We start from the raw sequence: 18,941 nt of genomic DNA, 5'->3' as shown, positions 1-18,941 counted from the left end.
ATGGATGGATGGATGTTTTGTTTAAACAAGGATATGGACAATTTCCTCATCCAACTTTAGGCCATTCATTTATGTGCCTGCTTGCAAATGACTCCCTTTCATGTTGTCCTTAAAGTTATGTGCCGTCACAGCCCACCTTTGTCGTCCACACTGTTTGTGCGCTAGGGAATATTAATAATTAGGTTTGCACCTAACGTTTCACACCCTTAATATATTAAACAGAAATTTTCTGATTGGACTACATGTAACTTCTTGTTACACCTAGAGGATACTGCTCGATGCTGATTTGAAAACGTGTGTGTGTGTTTTTACAGCTTTCATGCAGGGAAATCATTGCTACTAGATGCCTTTTCCCAGTGTTCTTAGAAAGTCATGTTATATAGAAAAGAGGAATATTATGTAATTAGTGCATTTGTACAAATGTACATACATGCATGTGTAATACACTGACACACGTGTGTCTGTGTGTGTGTGTGTATATATATATATATATATATATATATATATATATACATATGTATATGGGATGACGCAGTGGTTAGCGCGGTTGCCTCACAGCAAGAAGGTCCTGGGTTCGAGCCTCGGGATAGTCCAACCTTGGGGGTCGTCCTCTGTGTGGAGTTTGCATGTTCTCCCCATGTCTGCGTGGGTTTCCTCTGGGTGCAGCGGTTTCTTCCCACAGTCCAAAGACATGTAAGTCAGGTGATTCGGCCATACTAAATTGTCCCTAGGTATGACTGTGTGTATATGTGTGTGTGTGGGCCCTGTGATGGCCTGGCGGCCTGTCCAGGGTGTCTCCCCGCCTGCCACCCAATGACTGCTGGAATAGGCTCCAGCATCCCCGCGACCCTGAGAGCAGGATAAGCGGTTCAGATAATGGATGGATGGATGGATGGATTGATATATATACGTATTTATATATATCCATCCATCCATTATCCAAGCCACTTATCCCAGCTATACACACACATACACACACACGCACATATGATAAATTCATATACACATATGATGCATATCAAATGTACATTTCTATGCCAGGGCAGTTCTTGCATCTATATATGCATGCATTCACGTGTTGTCACATGTCTCTGTGTGGCTCAGACTAATCCTATTAGACCTTCCCTCCTCCTCCTATATTTAGCCCACCTCTAACCTGTAGCAAGGATAAGTACGATTTACTAGAACCATTACACACTCAATTTTTATTTTTGTGTCTCGTCTATTTTAGATTATGTACCAACAAATATTACCTTGGAGGAGAAATGGTCGTTATTGTGATTTTGGGTGGTTTATAAGCTCTAACATCAAAGTAGTTAAAGTTGGTTTCCATAGCCCAGCCTAATTCAATATCCTCACACGAGATCCCCCCCCTCTGTCTCTACTCTTTCCCTCTGTTTTACTTTCTCTTTCTCCTAACCAGATCTATATCGCTCACCCAGTATCACAATCCAATTTGTCCCCATTTTCTCGGCCTTACCTTTCCTTCTCTGCCTCCCTTCAATTAGCTAATGGGATTGTTACGGTTGGTACTTACATAAGTAGACAAGCTCTCTCTCCGCCTCAACATATATGTTTCAACGCCAACCGCAGCCATATGACAACAAGAGGGAGAGTTTTGGGATGTAAAGAAGCGCCGTCACAGAACTTGACAAGAGGCGAGACTGAAGATGACGTCGTGAGGAAGAAAGCCGGGAAACCAGGCCAATGCAATGAGGGGAGAGACGCAGCACGTTGAAGTCCGCGTCGCCGGAGCCGCACGTTAAAGGTGAGGTCAGTCACTTTGTTATTAAACTGTCACGTCAAGCAACGACTGGCAAGCTCGATAACCACAAGCAAAACAAGGCAACGCGTCTGTGTCACCACGGACGATCAGTTTAAACCAGCCTCAAAAGGAGTGAACTGAAAGATTTCACAGTAACTGTCAACGCTATATTGCTACGACTAAAGCAAAAGCAAATCCCATGTTCATTCCCTGCGTTGTTTCTTATTCAAATAACAGGTATGCTGCTGCACTGTATGTTATTATGGCCCTTTGAAAATAGAACCGTCCGCTGTGTATAAACACCTGTCTCCTCGCTCTGTGTGGGGAACCGAGACGAAGCTGTTATGCTAGCGTGCTGTTTAACAATGCGGCGCGCGCGGCGGCCATCTTGGAAATGATAAATGACTCCGTGTCTGTTATTTGTTCGGCGTACATAACGATCCCGGCTACTGTCAAAATAATCTTTACCGTTGTGGATATTATTTGTCAGTGGAGCTGGAGGCCTTCATCTAGCCTCAGACTTGGCTGCTCTCGCATTTACTTGTAGGAAATACTGGTCAAAGAGGATCAGTAAAAAAAAAAAGAAAAAAATAAGCCTATTGTTAAAACCATATCAACGCCATACAACTAGGAACATGTTGGTCAAAACAGCATTACCCACCCCCACCCTTGCAGACAGCACAAACCATGTTAAACCTAGAACAGGGCATATTGTGCATGAATAACAAATGTGTTGTAATTAATTCATATCATACTGTTTGAATTTCCGCAGAAAGCTCTGCCACCTCCCGATCTGTGATTCTTTAATCATGGTGGACCTGTTCCTAGACCGGGCTCTAGTCAAAAACAACTGGGACCAGGATGAACTTAACACTGAACGTGAGATCATCGCGATCCTGGAGAATCGCATCCTCATGCTATTCTTTGCCTCTGCTGAGTGTGAGAGGTGCCAGGAGTTTGTCCCGACTTTGAATGATTTCTTCAAGCGCCTGAAGGACCCATTCTACATAGAAAACCCAGCTTTGGTTGCCCTCATCTACATCAGGTCTGTTTCTGTTCCTCTATTCTGTTCTCTCAGTTGTACATGTGTGCACGAGCGCACGCACACGCGCGCGCACACACACACACACACACACACACAGATACTCTAAATACTGTGTTATCACTCAAAGTTTGTTTCCTTCATCTTTTTTTCCCTCAGTTTGGACGAATCAGAGGAAAAGCAGGGGAGCTTCTTGAAAGAGCTGCACAAAAAGAGTTTGTTCTTGGCCTACGAGGACTCATACAGGAAGTGGGTAGAAATCCCTGGAAAAGGGAGGTGGGATGGAGGGGGAAGAGAGGGAGAGAGAGCGAGATAAACAGATGTCACATACAGAGTGCAGTGTGTGTGTGTGTGTGTGTGTGTGTGTGTGTGTGTGTGTGTGTGTGTGTGTGTGTGTGTGTGTGTGTGTGTGTGTGTGTGTGTGTGCTCTTGTTCAGCTATATTTTTGAGGCCCACTTTGAATTTTTAACCATAAAAGTGAGGATACTTTTGCAAAATGAGGTCATTTTACACTGTCCTCACTTCTCTAAGGGTCTATTTTAGAGTTAGGGTTAAAGTAAAGACACGTAGCTCTGATTGATGCTAGGGTTAGGGGCTTGATAATTAATCTTCTCACAAGAACAAAAGAACAAACGTGTGTGTGTGTGTGTGTTTGTAAATATGTAGCTGAAGGCAGTGCATTTTTTTCGTCTCATGATTAAGCAGTCGCATTGCTCCTCACTCAAAAGTCAGAAGGTCAATAGCCAGATCTTAAGGTAATTTGTGTGATTACCACTTCTAACATCAACTTCCTGTTTACATGGGATTGAGATCACTGTATTCTTGGATGAAGAATTCTCTCCATAACTAGGAGCTGTTAAAAAAAGACGATCGTGCAAATGGGTCATTCACACAGACACACCGATGATGGAGGCCCTGAGAATGTAAACAAAGAAAAAACAAAACAAAAACAGGCCAAACCTACCAAAAGGCTTTTTATCAGGAATGGAAAGCAAAGGGGTCTCTCTTAAAAATAATAAGTCTGTAAAGTGTGACGGGTTTACCGGAGATAAAATCTCTCAATCTCCCTTGTCGGCATGGAGCCATTTTCAAATAGCCCACCGAAAGGAGGCCCGAGTGCAGCGTGTGCGATAAAACAACCGGACACACGACTCAGCGTTGAGACCGAGTCGGCCTTGTTATCTGATGAGAAATTCAATGTTACAGCTCAACTTGGAGAACGTTACAATTTACCCACAGATGGGGCAAGTTGTCACATGTGCACATGTTCTAAATATGGAGTTCAATGAACTTCATTTCTAAATGAAAATTAAAAATTAGAAAAAAAAAGTTTGTGCATGAGACTATTCTTTAATCTGACAGGAACAAGTGCCATATTCTGACTGATACATTTCAGAGAGGGTATAAATTTGGATAACTTGCCCCGGTCTCAACTATACATAACATAACCTATGAGAGCATGTGTGCAGGACATGTTTATGATTCTGTCTAAAGCAATTTAAAACAAGCTGTATCGGTCAAGACAAAAATAACCTGCCTGGTCAATGGATGGTATCACATGTCTTGTAACTGTTGTACACATATCACATATCACATATCTTGTATCTTGTAATATGGAAAATGAATTCAGATTTATTTGCTTATCTACTTAATATTTGCATTGATGTTTGTCTAGCCTGCTCATTTGATTATGCGTGTGTGTGTGCATGTGTGTGTGTATGCACGTGTGTGCACATGTATCTGTGTGTGTGTGTGTGCTTACTCACGCGTGCACAATTGGGTTCATGTGTGTGTGATTCTCTTGCTTTGCTCTTTTTCAGAGAATTGCAGGCCAAATTTAAGGTGAAGGATCTGCCAACGGTGGTTGTCCTTCGCCCCGACTGTTCTGTCCTCTCTCCAAATGCGGTGAAGGATATCTGTCGCTGGGGTTCAGACTGCTTCCACAATTGGCAGGAATCAGCAGGGCTTGTTGAGAGGAGCTTCATGCTGAATGAGGAGTTTGATAACCTGAATCTACGCAGTGCGACGGACCCCGTGCGAAGACTCAAGTACAAGACTGTGGATGACAAGCGGAAAAAAAGATGGTGGAAATTGTGGAATAAAGAGAAGGGTGCTTTTGAAGAGGAGAAAGAGCAAGACGGAGAGTCGGACGCGAAGAGCAAAGATGTAGGGCTGCGGCGGAAAAGATAAAGAGGGAAAAAAAGAGGGTGGGGGGCATTTTCATATATAAATGTAAAATTCAGTCATGCTTAAATTGTCTCAGTACTTAGAGTCAGACCTCTTCAAATACTGATTTATAACTGCTGAAACATGAGACAAGTACTTGTGTTATTTACAGAGGAGTTTTGAGGGAACATATATAAAATGCCTGTGATGGCATATACACCAAGTGTGCTTGAAATGTAATAAAACTTTGAGGTCGGCTCACAGTGGTAATTTGTAGGAGAGTGTGATTCCAAAATGCAGCTTCTGTTTTGGATGAAAGATCATTCCTAAGATTCATTTATTTTGATAGAATTATTCAAAGTATTTTACTGTCATATTGCCAACTAAGGAATAAAATCACTTTCCATCCTTTTGAAATGCAGCAGAATTTGAGTGTTTGCTATCAGTCACGATTAAACGTCAGTTCTATCATTTTTCATCCTGTGCACGTTGCATAATGCATATTCGACAGGCATTAATAGACCATACAAAAATCACTAAATGACAGTTAAGTTTTAGTCTGGCACTGGCATCTATCAATAAACATATACCTAAAATTTTAACAGTGGGCCATGGTCACCCATGTGCCCGTATCACTTGTCTAAAAGCTTTGGCATTTGGATCATGCCCTTTTCTCTCCCTGCGACCTACAACCCAGCTTTTAGCGTCGAGGTGAATTGAGTCTGAAGGACACGCGGGGCCTGGTTCCATTATATATATGAGCCAATCATAAAGCAGAATGTCACTGTGACCAGATTCAGGCACTGTGGCCAGAAAGACACACTTAGCGCAATAAAGCGTGCAGTCTTTACTGTATAGAGCGATCGTTCAGTCAAAAAATTTCCTTTTGACAGAGCGAATCTGCCGATTTAAGCCTGATTTATGCTTCTGCGTAGAATCGACGCCAGGGCCTGACGTGCACCTCTCCGAAAATGTAACTACAATGTCGCGGCCTCCGGCTTGGTCGGGCGTCTCTACAGACACAACTGGCCGTGTCTGCGGCTGGGAAGTCGGATGTGGGTATTAGTCCTGGTCGCTGCACTAGCGCCTCCTTTGGTCGGTCGGGGCACCCCCCCCCCCGGATTGGCAGAGGGGGTGGAGCAGCGACCGGGACGGCTCAAAAAGAGCGGGGTAATTGGTCAGATATAACTGGGGAGAAAAAGGGGGGACATTTAAAAAAAAAATGTCGCGGCTGCACAGACCGCAACAATTGTGATTGGCCCGCTTGGTAGCGTCGCACTTCCTCCTACCCATTTCCGGCTGCTTCTTCTTCTTCTTCTTCTTCTTCTGCTCCTTCTACACCAAACAGTAGCCATGGTTCAATGGCTGTACATTCCCAACTCCTCCGACGTCCTCTTGTCTTTTCTGCTTTGCATGAGTTTCAGCAAAAGTAACTGTTGTTCAACGTTTATTAGCGCCAACTCCATCCAGCATGATCCTGTCAGTTTCAGTCGCCATTGTTTGAAGCGCACGAAGAAACTTCTGCTGTCTATGAGAAACTCAACACAGTGGCTTAGCAACGCCACCGCCAACTTGGCAGTGTAACTGCAGAGCGAAGCGGACACACCAGCGCGCAAGTATGAACGCCGACAACTGCGTAGGCCACTTGCATAGGCAACAGCGTCGGCTCTGCGTAACTCTACGCAGCTTTACCTTAAATGTGGAGCGTTTAACCGATTACAGCGGCAACTCATCCAGATGAGCCACACCTAATTCTACCTGCCTCTGAAAGTGATGTCTAAACCAAACCCCTGCCAGTCATATTTTAGCAAAAGTAGTTTTTCCAAAATTGGTTGTGTGTTAAGAGTCATAACATTTTTCATGTTGCGTATATTGAATGACACATCTTTGATAGGCATAAATAGACCATAAAATCACAAGTGGAAAATGGCAAAATGACAGTTAAATTAAATTCGGGCACCACCAGACGTATAAAACCCTGCAGCGTGTGGGCCATGGTCATCCAGTTAGTTGCCTGTCACTCGTCTAAAAGCTTTTGACATTTGAGTTGTGCCCTTTCTCTCACTGTGACCTACAACCTAGCTTTTATTCGAAGTGAATTATGTGTCTGAAAGGACACACTGGTCCTGGTCTCTCTCTCTCTCTCTTTCTCTCTCTCTCACACACATTTAAAAAATATATACTTTTTATTTTCTGACAGTGGTTGTGCGTTATAACTCTCTCACACTCAGTCTCTAGTCAACTCACAGGTATACGCTCTCATTGTCTCACTGTACCCATCTGTCTGTCTGTCTGTCTCTCTCCCTCCATCTGTCTGTCTCTCTCTCTCTCTCTCTCTCTCTCTCTCTCTCTCTCTCTCTCTCTCTCTCTCTCACACACACACACACACACACACACACACAGACATATGACTCACTCCAATTAGCCTCTGTATGTCCTTCCTCCCCTGCCCTCTTTCCCTAATCCCTTTGCCCCCCCCCCAACCCTATATGAAGGAGGGGGAAAAGAGCAGACAGAGGAACGACAGAGTGGAAAAAAGAGTCTGAGAGACAAGGAGCGACATTTAGCGAGTACAGGTGATAAAACCTCACAAGCTGGGGGAGAGATGCAACAAGGGCCCAGGAACAGAAAGTGAAAAGGTAAAAAAAAAAACACCTCTTGGAAAATTGTCGACTTGTTAGGTTTGCAGCCTCGTGGTGAGATCAAATTTATTTGAGGTGTTAGGTTACCGACACAGCTGAGGGTATCACTTGGCTACACGTGGATTAAACCACAAACCACATTCAGACTTACCACATACAGCTGAAAACAATGCTAAGGTGTTTGACCAACCACTCTGACCTTCAGACTATAGTAGAGTAGCTATACAAAGATGTTTAATATAACGTGTACATAAACTAATAATATGAAAATATTAATCACAGATATTCACACAGACAGATTTAAGTAGAAATGGATGAATATTAACACTTGGTAAGGTGAACAATGCAAAGCTATGTACAGAACTATAAGAAATATGGAGCAGTTTCTAATTTTCCAAAGAAGTAGCCAACAGGAATACAACAGGCATGCACCGGCTCATACAATGATACTTTCAGAATTGTATGCTAGTTATTTGCATGGATGTGGGTGTGTTGTACTAGTAAATCAAGAGCGGATAAAGCATGGCAACAAAACAGTCTTTAGCACGTTGTTATCACGCTCCCAGATAGTTGACTGAAGCTGGGACAACTCTGAAGGAAATGATTGTACAATTGTATGGCACAAAAAAAAAAGTGATTGAAGGATGCTGTGGTAGTTTTTGCAGGGCATGAGCCATGAACTGAAGGTACTCTGTTGCTGTATCAACTCTACATGGAGAGGATAAGGAGGATAAGAGGAATTGCTCAAGGTGTTCAGTTCAGACCCCATCCTCCCATCTGCCACCTCCTTAAGACTGTCAGGGCTCAACCCTATAACAGACCCAGCCTTTTCAATTAGTCTCTACATCAACTTGTCATTCCTGGCATCGATGTCACTTCCCGAAGCACACAACAGCAAACAGCAGCCTACTAGCTGCTCTCAATTGGCTTAAGTCCACTACCAGCTCATTTGTTTTGCTGATTTTGAGCTGCAGATGGTTCTCACGGCACAACAAAACTTTCCATCACATTTCTATACTCCTATCTCCTTTACTCGCATTGATTCACTTCATAATTGAAGATCCATCCAAGAGCTTCTGGAGATGGGGAGACTCAGGGTTGACTGTAAAGATGGGGGTGCATAGGGTGAAAATGTGGGGTTAGAAATAGATAGGTGTATCGGCACAAAATCACCCACTTGCAAGGTACATGGAAATAGTAAACAACTCGGAGGTGAAACAATTGTGTGTGCTTTTTACAATCAAGTTTTTCTTAGCTGTGAGGGTAACTGGGATCTTTTCTCCTCTTGTGAAAAGGTAAGATGGCAGCAGGGTTTCCTTACAGTGCTATTAGACACCCTGCCCTGGCAGTACACAAATGTCAGCCTTGCAAGTGAGGTAATCCAAGTAGGCAAGGCGTAGTCCACTTGCACCGTGTCAAGATATTCCCTGAGCAGAGAGGGATGTTTGATGGCATTGAAATGGGAGTGAGTCCTGTGGAACAGGAATATGAGGACTGTTGTTCAAGATGAGGATTATTCAATGTAGGCAAACTGGAAGTGGTTTCAGCATAGATTTGAGGTACCCGGGGCACTGGCCCTGTAGTCATTATAGGAAGTTTCCCTCAATGACTGCATGTTTAACCTTTTACTGAACATCTCAACCAAGCAGTAGAGGTGAACTAAAGAAGGAAAAAAGTTTTCCAATGGTGGAAGGTTGAAAAAGAGCTAGAAAACCTCTACATGGGGCCTGGCAAAAACTATTTAAGCCCCCTGGGGCTGATAGCATCACTGCCTTGCCTTCCTCACCTTTCTGGCAGAGGGGGAGAGTTTTGCTGTTGGCTTTGTTGTCCTGGTCTGAGGACAATTTGTGTAGGGGGTGGGGGTGGGGAATGCATTGTGTGGACAAGGTTGGATATGAGATCATCTTCAACTGGAGAAAAGCATGCTGGGAATGAAGGATTTCAAGCAGGTTTATGTAGACAGAGGTGGACTGGAGAAGTCAACGTCAGGGATGAGATTGAAGAGGGTGGATTGACTGGTTATCCTAATTTTCATTACTGTATTGCTATCAAGTGCTTACCTCTTGATGTATATCTCGATGTCCACATCATCTCCTGTCCTTTTTCTACAGCAGCAAGTACTCAGCCTCCTTAGTCATGGTGGATCTGTTCCTTGGTCGGGTTCTGGTGAAGAACAACAAGGACCAGGATGAGCTGGACACTGAAAGAGAGATTGTTTTGCGCCTGCAGAACCGTATCCTAATGCTTCTCTTTGCATCTGCTGCATGTGAGAGCTGCCAGAAGTTTGCCCCTACTCTTCATGACTTCTTCAAACGCCTGACAGATGAATTCTATGTAGACCGCTCTGCCCAATTAGTTCTCCTCTACATTAGGTAAAGGAAATGCATACACGGAAACATCTCACAATACATTTACATTTTCTCATTTGGCAGATGCTTTTATCTATGGCGACTTGTAAGCAGGGGTGGGACCAAGTCATTGGTTTGCAAGTAACAGCTAAGTCTCAAGTCTTGACTCTGAAGTCCAAGTCATGTCCACAGTGATGGTTGAGTCTCAAGTCAAGTCACAAGTTACACTGATCAGGACCAGTCAAGTCAAAAGTCCTTTAGGTTGATTTTCCAAATCCCAAACCAACTTTAATCAAATTTAAATTCATTTGAATTTCCTAAACCAACATGTTTTTTCCCTTGTAAGACAAAATATTCAAGAGCTTTTTTCAAATAAACACTGAAATCCCATAGGACTGCGCAATTATGATTTATGATTGTGCCAGTTTTCTTTCTGTTGGGTGGAACTGACTTTAGAACAAGTCACTTAGTCATTTAGTTACAAATCCAAAGTAAGTTAGGAGTCATAGCTCTACTCAAGTCCGATTCAAGTTTAAGTATTTCTTATTTTTTCCAAGTCAAGTCTGAAGTCATCAAATTTATGACTCGAGTCAAGACTTGAGTCAAACTCACAGCGATGAAAAAGACATGCATGTTAGGGTTAATACACCTGTCTGTGCTCCTGGCCAAGGCATGGCAAGAAGAACTGGAGTTGGTCCACGGGCACTGCATGACGTCTGCCCACTGCTCCTATCTACAGTGTGTGTTGGGGCGGGTTAAATGCAGAGAGGCATTTCCCCACGGGAATTAATAAAGTACATCTTATCTCTTATCTCATCCTGACCCGAGTCCACACCTCTGCTGACAGGAGAGTCAGCATTCGAGTGTTGCCAACTGGAGCGCTAAATAGTAATCCTATCACAACCAGGACTACATGTCATGTCAAGTGTATTTAGAGTAAGTGACTTGGATCAAAAAGTGGTAAATAGGATAAACAAAATACAAAGTAGATTTAGATTGCCTCATATCAGTATAACAGATATGTCATTGCCATAACAGCATAGGAAATCAAGTACAAGTAGGGTTAATGAGTGGATACTGGAAAAAAATTGTCTGAGGAAGCAATGACACATCAATAATAGCATTAGATGATTCATAGTGGAAAGCGCTACTAGTCATTTTACAAATCTTGTTGAAAGACTATTTCACGCTCTTAGTCATACATATAATCACATACACTGTGACAAAGTCAGTTGCATGGTCAGTCTTTGTCAGGGACATATTCTCATCAGTACAGTCTGCAGTTATTTAAGTGTTTTGCATATTGTTGCTAGCTATGACTTTCTTATTTTTTAACTTGAGTAATCCAACCATGTTACAACCATTCTGCATTTCTTTGTGTTTATTATTATTGTTTTATTAAATTTTACATCACACGGTTTCTAGTCAACTTTCATTACTGACAGACAAACACAAACTTATCTAAATGATCATTTATTACCCTTTCTTTAACTCATGCATGCATCCATTCACCAGATTTGCAGACTTTGGGTAGAAGGTCATGCTGAAGTTCCCGTTAGACAATAAGGTGGCAAGGCTAATTTGATTTTAATGCAAGTTTCGAGATACTTTTATATTATTACAAACTCTAATCCGTACTGATCAACTGATAAGCTGTGAAGGAAAACCAGATATTGCTTACCTGTATTTACCTCAGGTAATTGTTTACCTGTGCTTATATGAGTAAAAGATACACTCCTATCATGTGGTGTGGGTGCACCTTCTATGATGCAGCTCAGTAGTTGACTGTCTCAATAGTAACATGTCTATTTTGGGACAGAGAAGAGAGTCAGGCCCTGTTTCTCTTTAGATGTGCCTTGTTTTTGAGTTAGCATTTATATTGAGTTGAGTTATTCCTCACTTGCTAAGCCAGTTCTATTATAATTTCTTTGATTCCTAATGGTGGTGGCCTCTGTAAATAAACAGACGTTAAGTGCAGCTGCAACATCTTGTGCTGCGTCTGCTGCCAACCACCCCCTTTCACCCCCCCCCCCACACACACACACTTTATTTTGCCATTGTACAGGTTAAAATGAAATTTGTTCTCTGCATTTAATCCATCCTATTATACAGGAGCAGTGGGCAGCTGCAGCGCTCAGGGACCAACTGCAGTTCTTCTTTCCATTGCCTTGGCCAGGGGCACAGACAGAAGTGTTAACCCTAGCATGCATGTCTTTGTCTGGGCTATCCCACAAACATGCAAATATATTCACAAATTGTAACACACACACACACACACACACACACACACACACACACACACACACACACACACACACACACACACACACACACACACACACACACACACACACACACACACACACAGAAACAAGCACACATGGTTTCAGGCATAAAACCCCCTTCATCTTCTCTTCTTCCTTTTTCAGTTTAGATCAGTCAGAGGAGCAGCAGGAGAGCTTCCTGAAGGAGCTGCCTAAGAAATGCCTGTTCCTGGCCTACGAGGACCCCTATAGGAAGTGGGTGGGAGTAACTAGTGAGCTGGGCGCATGACTGGGTAGTGGTTGAACATAATGCAAATACTGTCTGACAACATTAGCTCCGTTATACACGCTCACGTGTGTACCTGTCTCCCCGTGACTATTCTCCCAGGGAGCTACGGGCAGCGTTCAATGTGGAGGAGCTGCCAACAGTGGTGGTCCTGCGTCCCGACTGTTCAGTCCTCAACCCAAACGCAGTGGACGAGATTTGCCGCCTCGGACCGGACTGCTACTGCAACTGGCAGGAAGCAGCGGAGCTCATAGACAGGAACTTCATGATCAATGAGGACTTTGACGAGAACACCATGCGCAGCCTCAGCGACCCTTTGAGACGGCTCAAGTACAAGCTAGAGGATGGCAAAAAGAGAAAGAAGATGAGAACGCATAAGAGGTGGAATATGGGTGGAGAGGAGGAGGAGGAGCAGGTGGAAAGGAATGAAGGAGCAGGTGCTGATGATGACAGTGGAGGAGGAACGCCGTGGTGATGGGGAGACAACAGTGGGCAGGAGAACCGTGTTTGGGTTGACACGGTCATCCATAGACATGCAGCATTCTGATGAAGATTGAATGTCCCAAACGTTCAATCATGTAATGCTCCTGAGTAAACACCCCTCTACATATTGAGCCAGTGAAGTTCTTCTCACAGGTAAAGGTCAAAGAAAAATATTAACATCAAATCCGGACTTTAATCAACCAGAATTTATGTAGCCTAGTTTTAATACATTTACGTGTAGTAAAAGCAACAATACACACAAAACAGTCAGTAAAGCGAAAAGAAGAGAACTGAGGTGTGGAATGTTTTTAAGAGTATAATAGAAAGATGTTAATATGTTGTATAGTTATGTCAGGGAAGAAGAGGTAATTAGTGGATTTGTGGAGGGGAGCACTTTTATTGTGATTGGGGAAGAAGGAAGGCTGATGTTAGATTTTGGTTAAATGGTGTAGTGTGTGGGGTAAGACATATTGGGGATGGTATATGTGTATTTTTTGTTTGATTTCCTTGATTTGATGGGAAGTCTGTAGGCTGGAAGTCATGGCAAATCTTACAGGTTACCTCAATATGTCTGTCTTGTCTATATGTGTGTAAATATTTTATTACTTCGATTTGGTGGGGGGCCTGTGGGATGAAAGCCATGTAAAAGCCTGTAGGTTACTTCACTATTGTACTGTCTTGTCGATCTGTGGGTTTTGAATTGGATTTCTTTGATTTGGTGGGGGGGGGGGGTTGTAGGCTTAAGCCATGCCAGAGCCTACAGGTTACCTCACTATTTTTCTGTCTTGTCTATCTGTGTTTTAAACTTTAGTTGAATGTCTTGTATCTTGAGTTTCCTTCTTGTTATGATGATTAAGTATAAATCTGTGTAAATATGTAAAAAAAGAAAGATGGGTGTTATGCATGTTTTTTCATAATAAAAAAACTGTTTACATAAAAAAAAGTAATGCGCGATGCTCTGGGCCCATGAACCAAAAATAAAGCGCAATGCAAGAAGGAAACCGGAAATTAGCTCTATGAAGCCAAACAACAGCACAAATAAACCAGTGCTAAAAAACATACGCTTTTGGGTCTTTCTTAATAAGGCTATGGTCACCAGGGGTGTAGCACAAAATTCTGGGCCCTATACATAAGCAGTCTCTGGGCCCCTTTCCTCTTTTGTCTCTCATGCACCACTTTTTAAAATTCTAGCATACTGTATATTATTTACAATCACAGCACATTAATCTGTTTTAACATAACTTAACCTAACTTAATTATCTTGCAGTGATTGAAAAAATGTATAGTATCACTTCAAACTTTGACGCATGTTAGGGTACACCCATGATGTTTATTCCACAGTAAATGTCCACTGACGGGACTTGTTTGCAAAGTCATTGATTAGATCTTTAAAGTCCAATTGTTTTGTTAATCGGCTTTCAACTGAGAGTAGAGCCAGGCTGTTCAGCCTCTCCTGGGACATCGTTGATCTGATCTTTGCTTGTATCAGCAGTCACCCACGACAGGACTGCTATATCTGGTTAGGTAGTGTTATGCCCGAGTCTGACTTGTATGGTTAAGCGCCAGCAGTTACTGTGCCTTTAAGAAAAGCAGGGGGCAGTGTGAGTTACAGCAAGGTGTAAAGTGTCGCGAGTTGATGTTGGTTAAGTATAAGTTATAAACGTGGCTCCCGGTGTGGTCATTGACTGAACATAATAAGGACTAGATGAGCTGCATTGAGAGATGCTCGTGAGGGGCGGACTAAACCACTTTGCACCTTCTGTAAGGGGTGAGAGGGGCCTCAGAGAGGGGGGAGAGTGGCCTCAGAAAGCCTCCACTATTTTCTTTAAGTACCTCAACCGATGTCTTGAGCCATTTTTAACCGAAGTTGTGACACTAATTAGTTAGAAATATAAATTTGCAAACCAAAACAAACTTTTAATTCCAGGCTTCCCGAGCCCCCCCCTTCTGAGCCCTGCTAGTGTTACGCCCCTGTAAGGGGGATAGAAAGAAACAACACACGGACACGATGTTGCTGCAGCCAAGTCCGATATTGTAATGCATTTTCCAAAACATTCATATTTACATTTTCACAAAGCTTCTCAATAAACATTGCATTGTCCCTATAAGAAAGTACACAATTATAAAAATATAGCATTGCCAACTGTCACAATGAAAAATACCAATATTGTCTTCATGTTACCTTAAACAACACAGAAAACACATTGGATATAAATCAGAAAAATATCTGCATTAGACATTTAACCAGAATATCTTTACAGCATCTTAAAACAGTATTAGAAAAGGAATATCTTTACAATAGCTTTAAACTGACTTTGAATCATCACCTTGAACGGACTTAGAAAATTACCTATTGCACCTTTAAAATAAACAGCTTAATATGTGTGCATTATTCCAATACTAGATACTACTGTTATGCATTTAACCCTGACCCTTTAGTCAAGCGGTTAGTGATGTCGCCTTGTGGTGCAGTACACCTCGTATCGAATCCCGCACCGGGCAAGAAAATAACCGGTTACATTGGTGGCAGCGGTGGGATCCGGAAGCGTGCAGATCCTCAGAAGTCTCTTCGGAGCGCGGGAATGACAAAGCGCGAGGGCGCGCTTCCGCGAGAGGGTGACGACTGTAAACTACTATACTAATAAGACACGTTAGTCCCCAGCTAATGGGTCTGACCCTTTAGTCAAGCGGTTAGTGACGTCGCCTTGTAGTGCAGTACATCCCGTATCGAATCCCGCACCGGGCGAAAAAATAACCGGTTACACGAATAAGAGTACTTTTGCATTCACACATTCAACTGATATATTTCGTAAACTGCAACACTTTAGCATTACTATTGTAACCATATCATGTAAAATGAATGCAGAGCAAACACGCTTTGTCATGAGATACTTCCTCACTAAATGGCGACCATTACGTTTCTACTGCACTGCTGCCTATGTAAGGTAGCGAGCTAACAAGCTACAGCTAGCATGCTACAGCAGGGCAACATCTCCAGATTAGCCAAACTACGTTCCGATGCTAAAGTTACTGCAGACACGGATATTTTACTCCCTGCGTGTTCCTTGTAGCATAGGAAACATATACCCACCGTGAAACACATCACAACTATCGTTCTTACCTGTAAGGGGGGATAGAAAGAAACAACACACGGGCACGATGTTGCTGCAGCCAAGTCCGATATTCTAATGGCCGACTGCAGGCAACACCCCATCCCCCCCACAGGTCTGAACAAGGCATTAGCAATCAACAACAGATCAGCAGATTACAGGCCGACGACCAAACCTGGCGAAATAAGGAAACACTGCAAAACGTAACCTCCAGTGTACCTTCCCAAAACACCATGGGATGTTAATTAGAACTAGACACTGCATTTCAAACACAGCAACTTCATAACCATTACACTAGGTGCCCCCCCCACGACGCCCCTGACAGTCACACATGCGCGAAACTAACATTGGCGAATGTTCGCCTCCCGTTCACTTCCATTCTATGCGAGCGAAGTGGCAAATTCGCTTCCGATGGCGAAAGCAATTTGCCACTTCGCTTCGCGTGGAGTTCAGCTTTGATGAACGTTGACCTGCGAATCCGCAGCTTCAACCAATAGCAAAGAAGTTTGTGTGGTTGTCCCCACTTGGCTGTAATTGGCTGCATTTTTCTTAGAGAGCCAAGATGGAGGAGAGTTTGGTTGTTGCTGGGTCTGCTGGGCCAGTCGGTATCGTACAACATTGCCCGTGAAAACTACAAACTGCCCCCATGAGAAATGCTGCCTGGCTAGCTGTGAGTCGGGAGGTTGAACGCAAATAAATAGAAAATTTACCAGTGTGGAGTTAGAAAACAACGAGACAGGAGACGTGAGAGTAGACGTAGTCGAGGTAGTTTACTAGCTCCAACTTTGCATGTCATACGTTCGACAACGACACTGAACTGACTGTGAACCGGAAGCGGAAGTGCATTATCTGACGCCTCGCCTCTTCCCTTAAAGGTACACCGTCCTCTTAGGTGAATGTCTCTCGATATATAGATGTGGGTCACCACACAGGCCCCCCCAGAATTCACGTAAACAAAACAATGCAAAACAGCAAAAGTGCAAGTCATGAACATAAAAATAGACTCTACAACAGAACAGTCAATGACATAGTGCAAAGTCACGGGGAAAACAGGTGACGAGTCGGAGGGCGGACCCTGCGGCCATAACGGCTGCGCTTCACAGGAGGGGAAACAGATGGGGCCGAAACCCGGGCCATAGGCGGGGCCGAAGCAGGAACAGAGGCAGGTGCCGGGGCCGACCTAGGAGGGCGCCCCCGCCGCGGGGGTAGGGCCAATTGCATTGGCTCCCCAATGTCCAAGTGAGCGGGCTTGAGACGGTCTATAGCGACCCGCTCCGGCCTGCCCCCCATGTCCACCACAAAGTTCTTATCCCCCGCCTCCAGGACGCGGAAGGGCCCGTCGTATGGGGGCTGCAGCGGGGACCGATGGCTGTCGTGCCTAATGAAGACATACCTCGCTGATGGCAGATCCTTGGGGACGTAGGACCGGGGGAGGCAGTGTTGAGACATCGGAACGGGAGCGAAGGCACCGGCAGCGCTCCGGGACGCACTGAGGTGAGAGGCGGCCGACCAGGGAGCCGTAGCATCCGGAAGAAACTCCCCCGGAACCCGCAGGGGCTGGCCATACACCAGCTCAGCGGAGGAGGTCTGGAGGTCTTCCTTCGGGGCCGAACGCAGGCCGAGCATGACCCACGGGAGCCGGTCCATCCAGTCGTAGCCAGTGAGGCTTGCCCGCAGAGCGGCTTTCATGTCCCGATGGAACCGCTCACAAAGTCCGTTGCTCTGCGGGTTGTACGCCGTAGTGCGGTGGATCTTCATCCCCAGGTGCTCAGCGACCGCCGTCCAGAGCTCCGAGGTAAACTGGGAGCCCCGGTCGCTCGTGATGTCACCAGGCGTGCCGAAACGGGCCACCCAGCAGCCGATGAACGCCCGCGCTACCTCTGCTGCCGTCGTGGAGGACAAGGGAATAGCCTCTGGCCACCTGGTGGCCCTGTCCACAATAGTGAGGAGGAACGTATAACCACGGGAGGGGGGCAGGGGACCCACCAGGTCAACATTGACGTGGTCAAACCGCCTCTCTGGAACCACAAACGGCGCCAAAGGGGCCTTGGTATGGCGGTGCACCTTGGCGCGTTGGCACGCCACACACGAGCCGGCCCAGGCTCTAACATCCTTACGGAGCCCAGGCCAAACGAACTTGACGCTCACCAGCTTGGTCGAGGCCTTCACTCCCGGGTGGGAAAGGCCATGGACGGTGTCGAAAACTCGGCGCCGCCAGGAAGTAGGCACCAGGGGGCGCGGTTGACCGGTGGAGATGTCACAGAGGAGGGTGGTGTTGGCCGCGTCGAACGTCACTTCCTCCAGCCGTAGCGCCGTAGGGGTCGACCGGTAGTCTTGAACGGTCGCGTCCTTGGCTTGGTCCGCTGCCATAGCGGCGTAGTCGAGTCCCAAGTGAACGGCGTTAACAACTGCCCGTGAAAGGCAGTCGGCGACGAAGTTATCCTTGCCCGACACGTGTTGTATGTCCGTGGTAAACTCGGAAACCGCCGCGAGATGGCGCTGCTGACGCCCAGACCACGGTTCTGAGGTTTTGGCCATACAGAACGTCAGCGGTTTGTGGTCCACGAAAGCGGTGAACTGTCGGCCCTCCAATAGGAACCTAAAGTGTCTGGTTGCGAGGAAGAGACCCAGTCGTTCCCTATCAAAGGTGCTGTATTTGCGCTCGCTCTCACGGAGTTGTTTACTGAAGAACGCCAACGGCTGCCAGCCCCCCTCCACCCACTGCTCACACACGGCCCCCACGGCGTAGTCGGAGGCATCCGTTGTAAGGGCTATGGGGGCGGCAGGCGACGGGTGAGCTAGCAGCGCAGCGTTGGCCAGCGCGGTCTTGGCGGC

General features: G+C 45.1%; 2 protein-coding genes across 2 annotated transcripts; both read left to right on the top strand.

The window, feature by feature from the left end:
• Nucleotides 1-2,574: 2,574 nt before the first annotated feature.
• Nucleotides 2,575-5,041, top strand: LOC130113468 (nucleoredoxin-like protein 1). Its single transcript, XM_056281081.1, has 3 exons — nt 2,575-2,810; nt 2,967-3,056; nt 4,628-5,041. The coding sequence occupies exons 1-3, from the start codon at nt 2,575-2,577 to the stop codon at nt 4,995-4,997; spliced, it is 696 nt and encodes a 231-aa protein (XP_056137056.1). The 3' UTR covers nt 4,998-5,041.
• A 4,710-nt stretch (nt 5,042-9,751) lies between these two features.
• LOC130112900 (nucleoredoxin-like protein 1) lies at nt 9,752-12,988 on the top strand. The gene is made up of 3 exons (XM_056280423.1): nt 9,752-9,987; nt 12,393-12,482; nt 12,616-12,988. Exons 1-3 carry the CDS (start codon nt 9,752-9,754, stop codon nt 12,986-12,988), a joined length of 699 nt encoding a protein of 232 aa, XP_056136398.1.
• Nucleotides 12,989-18,941: the final 5,953 nt, after the last annotated feature.

This window comes from Lampris incognitus, chromosome 5 (assembly GCF_029633865.1).
Source record: "Lampris incognitus isolate fLamInc1 chromosome 5, fLamInc1.hap2, whole genome shotgun sequence".
NCBI classification, from domain to species: Eukaryota; Metazoa; Chordata; class Actinopteri; order Lampriformes; family Lampridae; genus Lampris; species Lampris incognitus.
Note: the sequence above shows the minus strand (reverse complement) of the source record. Positions and strands in the feature narration are given on the sequence as shown.